Source organism: Zalophus californianus, chromosome 7, assembly GCF_009762305.2.
Source record: "Zalophus californianus isolate mZalCal1 chromosome 7, mZalCal1.pri.v2, whole genome shotgun sequence".
NCBI lineage: Eukaryota > Metazoa > Chordata > Mammalia > Carnivora > Otariidae > Zalophus > Zalophus californianus.
In genome coordinates, this window is record NC_045601.1 from 65,141,998 (window position 1) to 65,162,019 (window position 20,022).

Sequence of the window (20,022 nt, forward strand, 5' to 3'; positions counted from 1 at the left end):
TAATCTACCCTAAGTACTTCTCAGAGAAAGTCTGTGCCTATAGGTCTTTCAGTTATAATCTACTGTGATAGTGGAACACTTGTTGGCATGATGTTTAAGGTGTGGAGGAGGGAGAGTGCTCTGTAATCTTAAGATTACATCTTAGTCTTTTAGTGGGTCTATGTGTCTGGGCTGTGATCTTTACGAGTGCTTCTCCAGTAGTATAGATTTCCCCCGCCCTTTCATCTGTTCCCTGGCTGCAGCTTTCAGAATCCATTCCCTTTAAGCACTGAGCCCCCGTTAATTATGTTTGCTCTCCTTCTCTAAGGTGAGAAAGAAATGCTAGAGGGGACTGAAGTGGGGGAAATGATCTTCCCCTGACTATGACAAGCCTCAGACAGTCTTTTTCCTTGGAAAGTAGTACTTTTCTCATGGAGAAGTCTCTGGAAATATATCTGGAAAATAATTAGTTTTTCCTTCACCTTGTTAGAGCCATGAAGACATCTTCCTCAGCTCTTCATTTTGAGAACATGGTGGAGTTCTTTTTTTTTAATTTTCTTTATTATATTATGTTAATCACCATACATTATGTCATTAGTTTTTGATGTAGTGTTCCATGATTCATTGTTTGCAAAAAACACCCACTGCTTCATTCAGTACATGCCCTCTCTAATAGGTAAAGACTACAAAATGTACAGCTTTTATAAAAACATGGACCTAGGAGCTTTTCATTTTCATTCTTCTCCAGACTGAATGTCCAACTATTCATCAAAATTACCAGTTAGGTATTCTTATCATTTTATGGCTCCAGGGGCGTCTGCTTCTGGAAAGCACACTCTGCTCTTAGCAATGACTTTGAGGATGTGCCTATCTTCACAGATTTCTAGTTGGTGGTTTCCCTGCACCATTAGTTGTCTGAAACATCCAAGAAAATTCATTCATTTTCAGTTTGTCTAGATTTTTCCTTTTTTTTAAATAAAGATTTTATTTATTTATTTGAGAGGGATCGAGTGAGAGAGAGAGAGATTAAGAATCTGAAGCAGACTCCACGCTGAGCACAGAGCCTGACGTGGGGCTTGATCTCATAACTGCAAGATCATGAACTAAGTCAAAACCAGGAGTCAGATGCTTAGCTTACTGAGCCACCCAGGTACCCCTGGATTTTTCCTTTTATAAGAATGGGAATGGTTACTTCCAAGATCCTTATATGTTGGAACTGAAACTGGAAATCCTACCCCATTGCCTTCCTCACCTTCCCCATCATTGGATATGTCTTACTTTGAGTAGTGAGAAGTTTTCTCATGTGCACAAAAGTTCTTTATTAGATATATTGTCACATATTTTATTATAGTATTATTCTCTCAGTTCCCTTTTCAGAGCTTTAAAAAAATAAAGTTCAAGGTTGGTTTGTTTGTTTTGTTTTGGTGTCATATCCAAGGGCACTTTATCAAATCCCTAGACATGAATATTTTCTTCTATGATTCATTCTAAAGGCCTTATTATTTTACTCTTTACTTAAATCTCTGATCCATCCCAAGCTCATTTTCACATGTAAAGAATGGAACAAGGTTCATTTCTGCATATTAAATTTTTTGATATGCTTTTCTCTTTCTACAGATCCAAATTTCTATCATTCCATTTCTTCCTGAAGGACTTTATTCAGCAATTCCTTTAGTGTGCTTCTAAATTCTTTCAATTTTTATACATCTGAAGAATTACTTATTCTGCCTTTCTTTGACAGATATTTTCATTTGATATGGGATTCTGCAAAGCATTTTTTTCATTTTATTATACTGAAAGACACTATTTTATTGTTTAATTGTTTTCAATGGGTAATCTACTGTCAACCTTATTTTTTTTCCTATGTGTGTAATGTCTTTTTTCTCTTCCTGCTATTGAGATTTTTCCTTTAGCACTGGTTTTGAATGATTTGATTACAATGTGTTTGGTGTCATTTTCTTGAGAATTTTTGTACTTGGATTTCATTGAAGATTTTGGATCTGTGGGTTTTGAGTATCTTCATAATTGGAAAATTTTCAGTCATTATTTCTTTACATATTTTTCTGGCCTTCCTCCTTTGAGAATTTCAGTTACATATATATTAGGACTCTTGTCATTGTCCCATAGTTCATTGTTTCTCTTTTCATTATTTTTGTTCTTTCTGTTATTTAATAGCTTCTATGTTTAATTTTGAAAAATGTCAATTACTAGGGCACCTGGGTGGTTCAGTCGGTTGAGTGGATGCCTTCAGCTCAAGTCATGATCTCAGGGTCTTGGGATCAAACTCCACATTGGGCTCTCTGCTCAGCAGGGAGCCTGCTTCTCCCTCTCCCACTCCCCCTGTGTGTGTTCTCCTCCTGTGTGTGCTCTCTCTCTCTCTCAAATAAATAAATAAAAATCTTAAAAAAAAACATACGACTATGATAAACTTGGCCAATTTCATAAAACTCAAAAAACCAGCCAACAAATAGTCAACTTAAAAAAAGGGTTAACTACTATGTTTTCATCTTTTCTAATCATTTCTTCCTGCAGTTTTCAACTAATGTATGTTTTATACTAAATACTGTAATCATCTCTAGAAGTTATATTTGGGTATTTTCATATTTCTTTGTTTTCACAGAAATCTTTGAAAATATGGAATATTGTTCTAATGTCCTTTTTACTAACATCTGTGTCAGTCCTGGGTAGTTTTGATTAACTTATCATTTTTCCTATTCATGGGTATTTTTTTTTCCAGCATCTTTGCCTTTTTAATATAAGATTTGTTTTCATCATTTCTGAGTGTAACACATTTCTTCTAAAAATAGAGCTCTTTGCTTGTTCTGAAACTTAACTCCCACTTGGAGGTGACAGGGCATAAGGCTGACTATAGCTGTGGGCGGCGCTGCCAGTGGTCCCCGGTCACAGACTCTTCACAGGACCCTGGATGCTCACGGCAAGGAGGAATCAGCTGCAAATCCACGGTACTGAAGAGACACGACACAAAGTTCCGAGCTCCCATCCATGCCTGGTGTGGACACACCCGAGCACGGCTCCCACAGGCCAGGGGGCCAGATGGCAGCGGCCCTTCCCCCAGGAGGTGCAGACAGAGGGATCCTGCACACATCCACCAGAAGACAGCAGGGTCCCCCTTCTAGCACACCGGTTAAGAACCGCCAAGTGCACAAACACACAAGACAGAGGGACGCAGGGCTGAGGACGTTATGCTCCTGCCCTGGGCCAATGCAGACCTGGACTTAGTATCATGGAACTTGCTGGGGTTTTCTCACAATACAGATGAAGAGTGAGAATCTCCCCTTACCCCCAAGAAGAGCCTGGTTAGCTCCTGAATCCAAATATGTCCTTGATGTATCCAGTGAGGCCACTCTTGGTCTTCTGCTCCAACTTGTCCTCAAGAGGTGGGAAAGCCACATGGTTGAGGGCCAGGTCAAAGAACAAAGTCTTGCAAGGGATGGGCTGAAATCCCGGCGGGAAATGCACCAGGTTGGCTTGCTTGGTGACGAGGGAAGGGTCCAGGCAGAATGTCTCAAACCGTTCAACCAGAGGTTTGTTGTCCTTGACTTGGGAGGAAGTCTCCGTTTGGTGGGAGTCACTTGCATCAAGGATGGCTGGTGCCTGCAGAGAACATTTTTCTGACCTCACTTGCGTGATGAGCTCTTGCACGTCGGGCAGGTCCTTTAAGCTGTTCCTGAAGGCCCCAGCATCAGAATTTACTTCGTTGGGGTACTTCAGGCCTCGGTCATACAGGACAAGGGCTTCGCTCTACTTCTTCACCAACACATAGGACTGAGCAATTAAAAAACACCTATAAGCCTTAAACACCAGTGTCTTGAGGCCTATCTCTTTCTGGAAGGCTCGGTCCTCCTCTAACCCAGGAAGCTGGAGCAATTCCACCAGATTCTGCAGAATGATGTCATAGAGCCGGACGAGGTCCTGGGGCTGCGGGGAGCGCTTGCTGTCATCTTCTGGCTGCTGCTGTAGTGCCTTCTGCAGCCCCTTGGCCATGTTCTCGTTCTGCCTGACGGCCGTCGACAACATAAATCAGATAGCTGTGCAGGTATTGAAGCTTAGATACCTTCCCCGACTCCCCTTCAAGGGTATAATCTCTCTGTTTCTGATCGGGCTTGAGCTCTTCCCGAACGGCCTGGATGGCGTCCCGACACTCACTGAGCATGGATTCAAACAGACGCTCCTCGGTTTCTTCACTTTCAGCCTGGGCAATGGCTGTTTCGTTATCAGCCAATCCCAGTAAAAAGATCCTCACTTTGTCGATCTTCACTGGAACGGTTCTCCCTCTCCATTCCACTTCACTCATGGTGGCTGCCTGTTTGGGCCGAGTCTGAGTAATCAATGCCTCCGATTTTTTAGCCAGAAGACCCTCAGTGCCCCTGGACCTCAATCTCATCTGCATGAGCTCACTGATAGCGGACTGGTCCCTAATGTTATATGCACAGTAGCGGATGGTGGGTGAGATCTCTTCCACACGCTGGTTGTACAGCACAGCCTGCTCCTCCGTGAAGGCGCTGGCCAGTTTCTCGTAGATAGTTTTGCATTTATTAAAAGCCTCAATCGCAGCTTTCCATTCTTGATGTTCAAAACGCAGTATTCCTGAGAGGTAAGCCATGTAAGCCTGAGCCTCTAACTTGGTCTTGGCATCCACGGGATTGCTCTCACACAAGCGTTCCAATTCCTCTGCATGTTTCACAGCTTCGTGCGGGCGAGACAAGTGGAACCGTTTTCGGGGTTCAGTGTTGGCGTCCTGTTTCAGCTGCATGGCATAGCTCCAGGCTCGTTCAGCATCCATCAGAACCAGAAGCAAATACCTGTTATCAGTCAGAAGATCTTCAGTTATTTTTTTCCCTGTAAATTTATGTCTGTTCCCCATCGTGAAGTTGAGTGTTTTCCGAAGATGTATTTGTCTACGGGAACAGTAGCCCCTATACCTCTGAAAATCTCCATGCCGTAAACCATGCTGCTGCTGGGATTCCTTAATAATCTGAAGAATCTCCAAACTCAGGCTATCCCCGAATTCTTTGTTTGCCTTCGATCCAGCTGAAGGCAGTTCGTTTTTCTTATTTTCCTCTCCTCCGCCACAGCATCCACCGCCGCTACCGCCACTGCTGCCCCCGCTGCTGCCGCCGCCGCCACCGGGAACTTGTTTCTCAGCAGCCATCTTGCCCCTCATCGGTATTTTTTACCCACTTCTTTGCATGCCTGGTAATTTTTTTTAAAGATTTTTATTTATTTATTTGAGAGAGAGAGAATGAGAGATAGAGAGCACGAGAGGGAAGAGGGTCAGAGGGAGAAGCAGACTCCCTGCTGAGCAGGGAGCCTGATGTGGGACTCCATCCCAGGACTCCAGGATCATGACCTGAGCCTAAGTTAGTCGCTTCACCAACTGAGCCACCCAGGTGACCCTGCCTGGTAATTTTTGATTGGTTGGAATATATTGTGAATTTTATACTTTTGAATGCTGACTATTTCTGTATTCTCTAATGCAGTTAATTTACTTGGAAGTATTGTAGTCTTTTCATGTCTTGCTTTTCAGGTTCATTAGGATTCAAGTAGTATTTACTTTAAATATTCCCTACTATTAAGGTAAGACCTTTGGGTACTTCACTCATTACCCCATGGAATATGAGATTTTCCCCATTTGCCTGGTGTGGAACAGGTCCTACTCCCAACCCTTTGCAAGTTCAGGCTTTATTGTCTCTGATTCTTCAAATGGTTATTTCTCTAGCCTTGGGTAGTTTCATCACATGCATGTATGATCTGTATCTTCTGAACATTCAAGGAGGTCCCTTTTAGATTTCTGGGGTTCTTTCTCACAAAATTATGTCTTGCTCTATTTGTGCATTCACTTGTCTATTTGCCTCATTTAATTCTCTGAACTACCTGAAATTTGGGTTATCATCTTTTATTATTTTTTTGGAAAATTCTCAGCCATTTCTTCAAATATTTCCCCTGAATCATTCTATTCTCTTCTCTTTCTAGGGTTCCAGTCACATACTGGCATACCTCAGAAATATTGTGCATTTGGATCAAAACCATCACAATAAGGCAGTTTTCATAATAAAGTGAGTAAAACGAGTTTTTGGTTTCTCAGCACATATAAAAGTTACGTTTAACTATACTGTTGTCTATTAAGTGTACAATAGTATATCTAAAACAAAAATGTACATACATTAATTAAAGTTACCTTATTGCTAAAATAGGCTAATCATTGTCTGAGCTTTCAGCAAGTCATAATCTTTTTCCTGGTGGAGGGTGTCGCCTCAGTGTCGATGGGTATTGACCAATCAGGGTGATGATTGCTGAAAGATGCAGTGGCTGTGGCAATTTCTCAAAATAAGACAACAATGAAGTTTGTCACATTGATTGACTCTTCCTTTCACAAATAATTTCTGTAGCATGTGATGCTGTTTGATAGCATTTTACCCACAGTAGAACGTCTTTCAAAATTGGAGTCAATCTTGTCAAACCCTGATATTGATTTATCAAGAAAACTTATGTAATGTATAATACAGTTCAACAATCTTCACAGCATCTTCACCAGGAGTAGGTCCCATCTCAAGAAACCACTTTCTCTGGAAGAAAAAAAAAAAGGAAAAGAAGAGAAGAGAAAGGAACCACTTTCTTTGCTCATCTATAAGAAGCAGCTTATCTGTTAAAATTTGATCATGAGATTGCAGCAATTCAGTCACATCTCCAGGCTCCACTTCTACTTCCAGTTCTCCTGCTGTTTCCACCCTATTTGTAGTTACTTCCTCCACTGAAGTCTTCAATCCCTCAAAGTCATTCAGCAAGTTTGGAATCAACTTCTCCAAGACTCCTGTTAATGTACTGACCTCTCCCCATGAATCACAAATGTTCTTAATGGCATCTAGAATGGTGAATCCATTCCAGAAGGTTTTCGATTTACATTGTCCAGATCAATCAGAGGAATCACTGTCTATGGCAGTTGGGGCCTTACGAAATGTGTTTCTTGAATAATAAGACTTGAAAATCAAAATTACCCCTTGATCGATGGGCTGCAGAATAGATTTGTGTTACCAGGCATGAAAACAACATTAATCTCATTGCACATCTCTTTCAGAGCTCTTGGGTGACCAAATGCATTGTCAATAAGCAGTAGCATTTTGAAAGGAATCTTTTTTCTAAGCAGTAGGTTTGAATAATGGGCTTAACCTATTCAGTAAGCCATGTTGTAAACAGATGTGCTGTTATCCAGATTTTGTTGTTCCATATAGAGCATAGGCAGAGTAGATTTAGCATAATTCTTAAGGGCTCTAGGATTTTCAGAATAGTAAATGAACATTGACTTCAACTTAAAGTCACTAGTTGCATTAACTCCTAACATGAGTGTCATCTGGTCCTTTGAAGCTTTGAAGCCAGGCAGTGACTTCTCTCCAGCTAAGAAAGTCCTAGACAGCATCTTCTTCCAGTAGAAGACTGCTGTGTCTCTACTGAAAATCTATTGTTTAGTGTAGCCATCTTCTTTAATTATCTGAGCTAGCTTTTCTGGATAACTTGCAGCTTCTATATCAGCACTTGCAATTTCACCTTGCATTTTTAAGATGGCTTCTTAAACCTCAAGAACCAACCTCTGCTAGCTTTAAAGATTACTTCTGCAACTTCTTCACCTCGCTCAGCCTTCACAGAATTGAAGAGTTAGGGCCTTCCTTTGTATTAGGCTTTGATTTAAGGAAATATTGTGGCTGATTTGATTTCTATGCAGGCCACAAAAACTTTCTCAATATCAGCAATAAGACTGTTTGCTTTCTTATCATTTGTATGTTCAGTGGAGTAGCACTTTTAGTCTCCTTTCAAGAACATTCCCTTTGCAGGCGCCTGGGTGGCTCAGTTGGTTAAGCTACTGCCTTCCGCTCAGGTCATGATCCTGGAGTTCCAGGATAGAGTCCTGCATCGGGCTCCCTGCTCAGCAGGGAGTCTGCTTCTCCCTCTGACCCTCCCCCCTCTCATGTGCTCTCTCTCTCTCTCACTCTCTCTCTCAAATAAATAAATAAATCTGAAAACAAAACAAAACAAAAAAAAGAACATTCCCTTTGCAACCACAACTTGAATGTTTGGTGCAAGAGATGTAGTTTTTGGTCTACCTTGGCTTTTGATATGCCTTCCTTGTTAAGCTTAATCATTTCTAACTTTGAGTCAAAGAGAAATATGTGAACTCTTCCTTTCACTTGAACACTTAGAGGCTGACATAGGGTTATTAATTGGTCTAATTTCAATATCCTTGTGTCTCAGAGAATAGGGAGGCCTGAGAGAGAGAGAGTAGGGAGCAGCCACTTGATGGAGCAGTTGGAACACACACATTTATCAATTAAGTTTGCCTGTCTTAGATGGATGTGATTCATGGCATACCAAAACAATTATAATAGTAACATCAAAAATTACTGATCACAGATCACCATAACAAATATATTACGATATAATATAAACTGAAGAAGTTTTTTGAAACATTGCAAAAATTACCAAAATGCAACACAGAGACACAAACTGGGCAAATGCTATTGGAAAATGGTGCTGATAGACTTGCTCAATGCAGGGTTGCCATAAATATTTCTGTTTGTAAAAAATAGTATCTGCAAAGCACAGTAAAGTAAAACAATAAAACAAGATATGTCTGTATATATTAGACTGCTTAATATTGTCCTATATTGTCTACATGATTATGGTTATGATTATAATTGAAGATGATTTTTACCTTTTTTTTCCCTCTGTATGTTTCAGGTTGAATAATAACTATGGAACTATCTTCGAATTCACTGATTCATTCCTCAGCTGCATTCTTACGGGTGTAACCTGTCAAAGAAATTCCTCTTATACATCTTGTGTCATGTTTTTTTATTGTTTTTGCCACTCAATTCTTAACATTTGTGTCATTAATATCATATGTTTAAAATTAGTATGATGATATATTCAGGGTTTCTGGTACAATTGACATGAAAAGTTGTAATTTTTTCAAATGTATACTGCAACTCCTTATGTTCTAAAATTGCATTGTTAAATAAGATTTCTGCAACACTGAAATGTTAAGTTTGGTAGCCACTTGTACCTTGATAGCATGTGAAATGTGGCTAGCACAACAGAGGAACTGAATTTAAAATTTTACTTAGTTCTATTTTATTTTATTATTTTTAAAGGTGTATTTATTTTAGAATGAGAGAGAGGGAGAGTTGGGGGGAAGGGCAGAGGGAGAGGAAGAGAGAATCTCAAGCAGACTCTATGCTGAGTGCAAAGCCCAACGCAGGGCTTTATCTCACAATGCCAAGATGATGATGTGAGCCAAAACCAAAAGTTGGAGGCTCAACCAACTGTGCCAGCCAAGTGCCCCAAGTTTTACTTAGTTTTAATTAAGTTTAAGTAGTCACACCAAGCTGGTGGCTCCCATATTGGCACAACTGTAGAATTTACTAAATCTAAGCATAGTCTTATTATTTTCAATTAAAGAAATATAATTCAGTACAAATTGTTCCACTACACACTGCAATATCCACAAATAAAATACTGTAAAGCTCTTAAAGCATTAGGCGAAGGGTCAATCCAGATATGTTCACAGCTAAAACTTTATCAGTCATGGCCAATAATCTTTCCTAACCATATGTATAAATATTCATGACTGCTGACAGTATTTTTTCCTAATCAAAAGGATAGATTGTACAAAAGTTCAAACAATAAAATGCTTTAGTTTTCTACATTATCCCTGGAATTAAGGATCCCCAGAATATCTGGGGGATTATGGATCTTATTCTTCTGTATAATCAGCATGTATGTATTTAACAAAGCATTATTACTTGAAATAAAAGGATAAACATTTTATCATTGTATTCAGTTTTGACATATTTGTGAATGACATCATGATGTAATATAAAGATATCAAAACTGGGGATTAGAAGTGGTCATCTTGGCTTATTGTATACCTGTCTTAAGCAACAATTCTTTGAGCATCATCTTCCTCTTGTGTAAATTGGAGACAGTGATCTACCTCACACAGTTGGTGATAGTGCAGAGGAGCTATATATATTTCAAGAATTATGATTTTTCTTTGCTTTTCTCAGAACAATCCCCAGGATTATGACATTACAACTCAATATAAACACTGATATCATCACGTTTACTTTTATTTGTGTATATTATGTGCATAGTACAAAATAGTACATATGCATTTTAATTACAAAAACTCACATCTACATGACATTACACCTCAAGTACATAATCAAATCTCATTTAGGTGCCTTCCTTTTTAATCATTTATCGTCAGAAAATGTAGGATACATGATAGTGAGAGATAATTCAAATGTCCATGAACTGAATCTATTTATCAATTTGCAGGTTGGTCCCATTCACCCCCTACTGTGCTCCTGCATTATTTCAACTAGATGAGGTAGTGTACACACTACTGGTAATTTAGCGAGCTGATAATAGATGCATACCATTTTAACATTACAGCAGGGAGTCCTTGTCTTGCCTTTTCAGTTCACAGCATTGTTACTCAATGTAACACCAATTAACACTTAAGTGATAGAGTTTTAGTTTCTAGGTAAAAACTGGGAATCTTTCTTTCATGCCTCTGTACTGGAGCCTGTGTAGTTATGATATTTAATCAGCTGAAAGCCCAGGGCATGCACTTGTACTTGTGTTATTATTTATAATTGAATGCAGCACTGCTGCTGTGGCATACCTTACTGGCATCATTTGTATAAGGTTTAATGGTTTCTGGTACTGCTACTTACCAGGCTATTCTGCTATAATGTAGCAGAGTGTTTTAAAAGACTTGTTTGTGACTGAAGTCAATGGGGGGCAGGTAAAGGGGTATAAACAGTAGTGAAAGCTGCAACAGAATAATTAATTTTCAAAAATAAACATGATTCTTCTCCAATATTAGCCAATTTTCAAATTTGTGAACATGATATAAACAACTCAGAAGATAATATATAGTAAGGCTCAGAAGAGGCTAAATAGCAATAAATCAAATATCCATTTTGAAATTGAGAGACTAGCATCTAGTCTAATCACACACACACACACACACACACACACGTTACAAATAAAAAATAAGGAAGTAAGATTTCACAATCATATTCTAGAAATCTAGTTTTCTGAGCACTAATGTGAGAAAGCTTGGCTATGTTCACAACAGGGCCACTGGATTGCTGCAAGCATGGAAATTGGCATCACTGTTATTACAATGTACATTTTATACAGTGACACTAGTATTGCAATACAGTAGCATCTGAAATAGACCTGCACAAGTTTCTCTTATTACATGTACATTAAGTTCTTAGGCTATCATATATTTATGGGAATACTAAGAATGCTTATTAGACAAAAATGTAGGTTACTATTTAGTTAAATTCACAATTATAATAACTTTATGTGCTTTTTGACTTTTTAAATAGTGTTTCCTTTGATTTTCCTTTCAGATCCTCATTTTGTTATCCAAATGTGGATGTCATTATGTCTTCAACAACACAAAACTTGTGGAATAGCTGCAATATGCTAAACTGTAGCCGATATTTTGGGGATGCAGCTTTGAACAACATAAACTCAATTTATCCAAGCAAGTTCCACAGCTATAAGCTTCTGACTCCATGTATTTTATATTCTATAGTAAATATCCTTGTGAAGCATGCTACCATTTTACCTCCCAACAATATACAAATGCAACAAAGAATCATTAAACTAGACCAGAGGGATTGGCATATATTTTATACATAAATGTCCTTGATCTTGAAAAGCTATGGTCAAAAGACAACCTAACCCTCTGTCCTTCTGCTTGCTAAATTCTTCCCAAGTTTTGAGACTGACAGGTATTTGGTTTTGCTACTGCAGTAATTCTTAGGTGAAGGAAAGCTGCTTTACAAGGAGCAGCTGCTCACACACTGAAATAGTAATTTGGAAAATATAATAATTGTTTGTCCATCTATATTTTAAATATCACACAAACAACAATAGCAACAGACCTCAATAGTATAGTTGTGAAGAGTAAACAAATTTGCATATGGAAGATATTCTAAATATTAAGTTTGTTTCTTATATTAATTCTACCAGCCAGAGAACACATTATGTGGTGGTTTACATTTCTTTACCATACCTTATGATCTAGAAATTAATGGCATAGGAAAGGGAAAAAGAAAGTATATTAGAAAAATCACTGGATGATGATTTAAAAGATATGAGGTTAAAATTCCGATTTGCTACAATTAGCAAACATTGTTTCCATAATTCTCAAGGGTTGAGAGTAGATGAGCTAATAATTGAAGGATTATTTTATAATTTTAGAAAGAATTAATTGCAAAGTAGTTTAGTCTTCTTGGAGTACTAAGAATTATGTGATACAAATATTAGCTTTTCATTTATTTAAGTGATTAAATATATTTCCCTGTGAATTAATATGATATTAAATCTAAGATGTTTATAATTATATGCAGTGTGTTTCATCCCCACCTTCATCATGAATGATGAATTAACAAAAAGTTAACTTTGTTTTTAATAACTCAAAATTTCAAGATGGGCATAAAAGATAAACTCTATTAGAAGTGATGAACTAAGTAATCATCATGACTGATGATGTCTGTTATTTATCACTATATGTGAGATTGACCAATTCTTTCTACCATTGTCTTTAAATATGAGAGCCAATTACAGAGCATCAATTTCAAAAAGGAAAAGAAAAGAAATTGCTTCTGCACCTATTTGATTGGGTAAACAGGGCCATGTGGATAAACCTAACTTCAACGAGGCAGAGAAATGCCATCTTATGCTCAGGAAGCAGAGAATTGATAATGCTTAAAACAGCATTAATAAGAACCATTTTATAATATTAAAAAAATATGTGTTCATTGGGGGCGCCTGGGTGGCTCAGTTGGTTAAGCGACTGCCTTCAGCTCAGGTCATGATCCTGGAGTCCCGGGATCAAGTCCCGTATCGGGCTCCCTGCTCAGCAGAGAGTCTGCTCCCTTTGACCCTCCCCCCCATGCTCTCTCTCTCTATCTCATTCACTATCTCAAATAAATAAATAAAATCTTTTAAAAAAATAAATAAAAATATTTGTTCATTGGATTTTTAACACTGAGTTTATTTTTTATAATAATTTACTAAGGTAATTAATGATTTTTTAACATCATTCCAATAAATATATATTTTTTATTAGCTTTGGGTTACTTTACTATTCTTAAAATTCATTAGAATACTTTATATTATTTAATATAATATAATTTTTGTTTTTTATGTTATCTGCATTTTGGTAATGCCATATATTATTTAACAAATTATTTAAACAATCGTTTTATTAAGTATATTCCATAGGTGTAACTGTAACACCTTTAACAATTATTCCTGTATATCTGAAAGGATTAAAGATTTTCCATAGTCTGATATAATCTTACCACATAGACTTAATCACGATTTACTTTTTCAACATTACTGACATTGTCAATACATCAATTTTTCTTAGTTAATCATTTTCTGTTATATGAGTTAAGATTCTACTCCAATGGCTATAATAAATAGACTTTAAGGAAAATAATACAGAACCATGAGATGGTTTATAGCAATGGTTCTCAACTAGAGGGTGTGTAGGGAGGAGGAGGAAGAAAGGTGGATTTTATCTTTCAAGTGACATTTGACAGTCTGGAGGCATTTTTGATTATCCTTACTGAGGAGGGGTGCTATTTGCTTCTAGTGGTAGAGGCCAAAAATGTTGCTAAACATCCTACAATGCATAAGATAGCTCTGCGCGCGCGCGCGCACACACACACACACACACACACACACACACACACACACACACACACAACTATCCAGTTGAAAATGTCCATTATGTCAATATAGAAAATCCTGAGTTAAAAGATCAAAAAACAGTGAGATACCCAGAGAATAGCTACAGAAGGACACAGTTACCAACTCGGTGGCCTTGGGGGGGGTGCCGGGGCGGAAGGGAGGAAATAGTTACTGGTATTCAGTGAATGCTGGAATGTTGGATAAGTGGACCAGCTTGTGGAATTTATTGCCACAGAGGAATACAATGACTACCAGGGACAATATGAGAGTATGGAGGGAGTGGGGAACAAATACTTTAGTTTCTGTCTCTTTCCTTAAACTGCCCATGCTACCATTATCCACATCCAACTAAAGCTAGATATCAAGGGAATCTGGAAGATAGGGTGCCCAGGGGCCAGCCTCCTGGACTGAGAGCAACCTAGAAAAGAAGAACAGATCTGGGGTAAGGGTAGATGGAGAATAAGTAGCACACCTACTATACTTCAGTGTGTTTTTAATTTTAGTATGCTGTACATGTTAACTAGGTCTCCTAAAAAACATACAAAAAGGAAATTTGGATAAGTTCTTTGTTTGTTTCTATGATTGTTTATTCCTACTGATACTTTTTTATTTTTATTTTTTTTAAGATTTTATTTACTTATTTGACAGAGAGAGACACAGCGAGAGAGGGAACACAAGCAGGGGGAAATGGAAGAGGGAGAAGCAGGCTTCCTGCTGAGCAGGGAGCCTGATGCGGGGCTCCATCCCAGGACACTGAAATCATGACCTGAGCCGAAGGCAGACGCTTAACGACTGAGCCACCCAGGTGCCCCTCTACTGATACTTTTTTTTTTTAAATGAGCAATTTGAGAAATTCTAAACCTAGAACATATTATTTTTTTTATTTTCATATGAGAAAAAACGTTTAACATGAAGTTTCATAGTTTAAGGTGTTTGAAACAGTTGTTTCCATTCACATTTTTGTTCAATATATATTTCTCAGGAAAATGTTCTCAACTAATGGCTTATGGCAATTAAACCTGTGTGGAATCATAAGTTTTGGGAAATTTATAAAATGTTATTTCCTTATAATCTACCTATATTAAAAATCTGCATTGCTTATAGAGAGCTGATTTCAGGGTTTTATTTTTGCTCTTAAAACAGTACCCCTAACTGAGGATTAAATTAAAATAAGTCTTTTCATAGATGGCTCCCACTGGAATGTAAATTACAATTCTAAGATTGCTGGTTCTCATGGCCTGTCTTTGCTATTTTTCTATTAAAGCTTCTAATTTTAGTAAACACTATTAGTGTGTTTTAGATCTAATGAGAAAAGGATGGCCAGAAAGGATGAAGATTAAAAGGTAAATCACATGGGTTGGATCATTTTACGCCTAGAGGATGATTGGACGTACTCTTCATCATAGACATGTGTGGAGCTTGTCTTTTACTATTCAGAGAAGACACAAATTAAATGCTTTGGGGTTCCTTTTTGTTTGTCTGTTTTCTGTTTTCCAGGTAGGCGTTCAGCTTAGAAAGTAAACAAACAAATAAATGAATACAAAACAAGAAGTATTGAAGTTTTGATTTTGATTAATTGTTTTGGTTTTGCTTAATTTCACCATGATATTGCAATAGTCTTAAATGTGGACTAAAGCAATGCTGTGTGAAGTGTGGGCCATGAAACAGCAAAATTAGAATCACCTGGAGGCCTGTCACAAAGGCAAAGCTGAACCCTATCCTGAAGACACTGGATCAGAATTTCCAGGGTTAGGGAACAGGAATCAACATTTTAAGAAGCCTTCGAGATGATTTTGATGCAGGCTAAGTCTGTGAAGCACTCTACTAGATGATTTACTTAAATCAGAGGGCTTCCTTAACAATGTTCTAAAATTATAATTCTTCAAGGGATTACAGAGATCTACAGTTATCTATTTTGTTTTCTAAAGTCAAATATACTATGAACAATATTTGAAAATTGTTGGTTAGTTATGTTTAATTTTGTTATGTTTTCTGTCACTAACAAAGTTATGATAAGAATTGTCTGGTACTACAGATTCTGTTCCCAAATTGCCTCTTTTCTGAAAATAATGCAGGCTGACCACAACTTGGAAATGATAATGTAATTTAAAAATGACCTTAGAAATAAATGCTTTAAGGAAATCATTCCTCAAATTCTTCTAATCAGTTTAATAAGAAGTTATTAAAAATCAAAACTTTACTTGAGGCAAATTCTGCTAGGAATTATCAGCCTCCATTAAAAATGTTTTATTGGTATAGAATTTCAACTTGCATGCAATTCCCATACAGGGAAATAGAAAAATAATCTGTTCATATGGATAAAATTAAGTAGTAAGAATTCTACATGTGATATTATATTGAGATAATTATCAAAGTCATAAATAGTCCCAGAAAATAAGTATTTCTGGAGTAGATAAGAAAAATGTAATTTTAACGTATGTTTTTATTTTGTCTTCAAAAAGAAGAAGATACAGTACTTGCTCTTTTTTTTTAAGATTTTATTTATTTATTTGACAGAGAGAAACACAACGAGAGAGGGAACACAAGCGGGAGAGTGGGAGAGGGAGAGGCAGGCTTCCCGCCCAGCAGGGAGCCCAATGCGGGGCTCGATCCCAGGACCCTGGAACAATGACCTGAGCCGAAGGCGCACGTTTAACGACTGAGCCACCCAGGCACCCTAATATTTGCTCTTATAGAGCATTGCAGAAATTTAAAATATAGAGACAATAGCGTATAGATATTACTAACCAGGCTATAAGCCTATTATAGTCTTAAATTTGTTTTAATCCTCATTCTGCCAAGCCATAAAACATTGGACAAGTTACTAAGTGACTCAGACTTTAATTTTTTTATCTGTTAAACTGGAAAAATAACAGTGCTTAATTTACAGAGTACTGTGAATATTAATCTATTTAATACAAGTAAAATATTTAAGAATATGTCTGATACTGCAAAATAAATATTAACCAGCATTAGCTGAAATTTTAGGAAATGAGTATATCTGTACATTTAGTTATTTTTCCTGACTATTTTAATCTTTCATTCAATATTTGTGTTATGTTTCTTTTGGTCCACATCTGAATAATCTCACCTACTCAGTGCCAATCCAAAGGCACTCCATAGATGACTATGCAAAAAATATTTAGAAAAATAATTTTTTCAGGAAAAATACTTGCAAAGTACTTACACATTAACAAACCATCCTAGACCCCTAAATTCACTTTTCCTCAGCCTATTTATCCTTTCAAACTAGTCCTTCTAATCCTTTTCTAAATATTTTGAACCCTTTCTCCATCTCCACTCCTACCATCATCAAACGATTGCTTCATCCTTCAGTTTAGTGTCTTCTTGATATCTCATCTCCTTTTACCACTCTATTGCAGTGATCTTTCTTAAGCAGAAATTTCAGTACCCCAACAGTAAGCAATTTAGGGCAGGAACTATGCATTGTAGGCAGTATTACTAAAAAGAGAAATAAATGTGAAAGATATTAACAGACTCATGCCAACAAAATTCATTTTGGGAACAAAAGATGGCCCTATTAACTAGCCATGTCATAGCTACAATTAATGACTATCAATATCAACTTGACACTCCTCACTTTTTGTTTACTGAATGAAGGAATGCGTGAGTAGACATCATATATCACATTATTTGCCTTTTTTCCCCCCAAACAGGAAGTTTCAAATTAGCCACTATCAATGAAGAATGGGAAAAGAAGAAAAGAGAGACAATTCCTAGGTTAGCACCTCTAGATAACAAGAATATCACATAAGCACCTGGACCTACATTCATTGGGAACTAGAATTTGATAGCATGATCAAACAAAATGAAAACATTCAAAATTGGCTATATTTTAAATTTCCATGGTTCCATGCAAAGGTTCACTACTAATTACTGTTGGGAGTTACCAATTTTATTTTAATGCAATTCATGTTAAATCCTATTTACCACTCCATCCTCAACATCTAACAAAATTCTAGGAAAGAGCAGGGGCTCATTCAGCTGGTCAGAGAGGATAAAAGATCTGTATAAATGTATAGATATGTGTATAAAGGCAAACAAACCAAGATATTAGGCCAAAGAATGATTTCAGTAGAAATCCTTACCTAGGACAATTGCTTCACTGATGGGTTCTACTTGGCTGCCTTATCAGAGTTGCTTGAAGGCATTAGGACAAGACACATGAAACCTATCGGAAACAGGTATTACCAAGTGCGCAAAGGTAAATTTTTCAACACTGGCACTGAATAGACAGACATATTATCTTTAAAAAAAAAAAAAGAAAAAGAAAAGAGATTTTATTTATTTATTTATTTATTTGAGAGAGAGAGCATATGAGAGGGAGAGGGACAAGCAGACTCTGCCCTGAGCATGGAGCCCCACATGGGGCTTGATCCCAGGACCTTGAGATCATGACCTGAGCTGAAATCTAGAGTCGGATGCCTAACTGACTGAGCCACCCAGGTGCCCCCGACATATTATTTTAAAATTTGAAGTATGTAACTGAGAGTGTCACCTTATGTAAGACCAACTTGGGAAAAGCCTGACTCTCTTAGGAAAAATATCTACCACCAAAAATTGATGGAGGACTTCAATAGAAATTTTAATCAAAGGGAACTTTGATGTATCCTAAATTTTACCAGAATGTCAAAATATAGACACTATGAAATATATTTTCAGATCAGAATGTAATTATGTGTGTAGGGAAAAGTGGATAAGAATAAAACTTTTAAAAACATGTTTTCTGTCTGCCCTTTCATCTGAAATAAGAGAGGATAATTTTGCCATATTTACAATAGCCCAAAGTTCTGTATCTCTTGACTTGATGAAACCTCAGAGTATTCCTAGAATCCTTTGGAAATTCAGATTATTTCTTCAATTTTCTTCCTTAAAGAGTTGCTTTGGACATCTCTGAGACTGGAGAATTACCATTTATAAACAGACATGCTGTTTGTAACTTTTTAATTTTTTTCCCTGTTCACTTTGTTTGCCAGCTCCCTGCTCTGCTCACTGTCAACGGTTCTGTCCTATCTGGGCTTGCCCAATCTGTCAATTCCTATACTCTTTTCTCTCCTTACCCCCAGCATGGAAACTCTTTCCTGCTTCTTCATAGTTAACTTTTTCTGAAAAGTTATCCATAGTAGAGCTCTTGGTCCAAGAGTGGTATGCTTATTTCATTTATACCATAGTTTTAAGGGGAGTCAGGTCAAAGAACAATTGGACATAGATGCATATTACAACAAGAAATATTATTTAATTTTATTAATATTATTTAATTTTACATTCAGGCCCTCTCTTCTTTTATGGCTCACACAGCCATATTACTTCAAGAGGAGTTACTTTCCTCTTAATTTCAATGATCTCTCCCTACTTCCAGCTCATGGGACATATGGTCTATCAGATAGACTTACTCTAATTAGAATAGATCAAAATTAACTCCTCTCCCTATTAAAATCATGGGGCATCACAATATATATCTCAATATCTCCAGCATTCTGAGACTATTAAGATAGACCCTAAACTTTCTGCTGCTCATGAGAGTAGGCTTCAGAGAACCATACGGGAATTGCATAGTTTTTCAAAATACATTTAGACAGATTCTGACCCAGTTAACAAATTGTCACAAATAAATCTCATAAAAATTGGAATTTTGAGCACTGATACAGAAAGAATTAGATTGGATGCTATGAGGTAAGAAGGAGATATTCATGGTCATTTGATATTAAAAGAGAAATACCAATGAACTTTTAAATCAAAGTGGAAAGATAAAAGATAAAAAAGTTGTACTACATGAAGTAGATGTTTTCATAGATAAAAAATTGTTAAATCTGAAATTTAGTGATATTTCTGTTGACTTCTTTTCCTTTTTTTAAAAAAAGATTTTATTTATTTATTTGACAGAGAGAGAGTACAGCAGGGAGAGCAGCAGGGAGAGGGAGAAGCAGGCTTCCCGCTGAGCAGGGAGCCCGATGTGGGGCTCAGTCCCAGGACTCTGGGATCATGACTTGAGCCGAAGGCAGACACTTAACCGACTGAGCCACCCAGGTGCCCCGCTGTTGATTTCTATCATGAGAAATGATTCTGAGACTGTGGTTTTGTTCTTTTTGTAACCCATATTTAATTTAGGTACTCATAGTCCAACAAATCAGTATATTGACATTAAAGGCAAAATTCAACTTCCAAGGCATTAGGACAATACTGCCCAATTATGATACAAGTCACATACGTAATTTTTAA

General features: G+C 37.2%; 1 protein-coding gene across 1 annotated transcript; it reads right to left on the bottom strand.

Annotated features, from left to right (window-relative positions):
- Positions 1–3,297: 3,297 nt before the first annotated feature.
- Positions 3,298–5,152, bottom strand: LOC113927322 (signal recognition particle subunit SRP68-like). Its single transcript, XM_035728633.1, is given in 2 exon segments — positions 3,298–4,015; positions 4,017–5,152. Coding segments are annotated over 2 exon segments (1,854 nt in total).
- Positions 5,153–20,022: the final 14,870 nt, after the last annotated feature.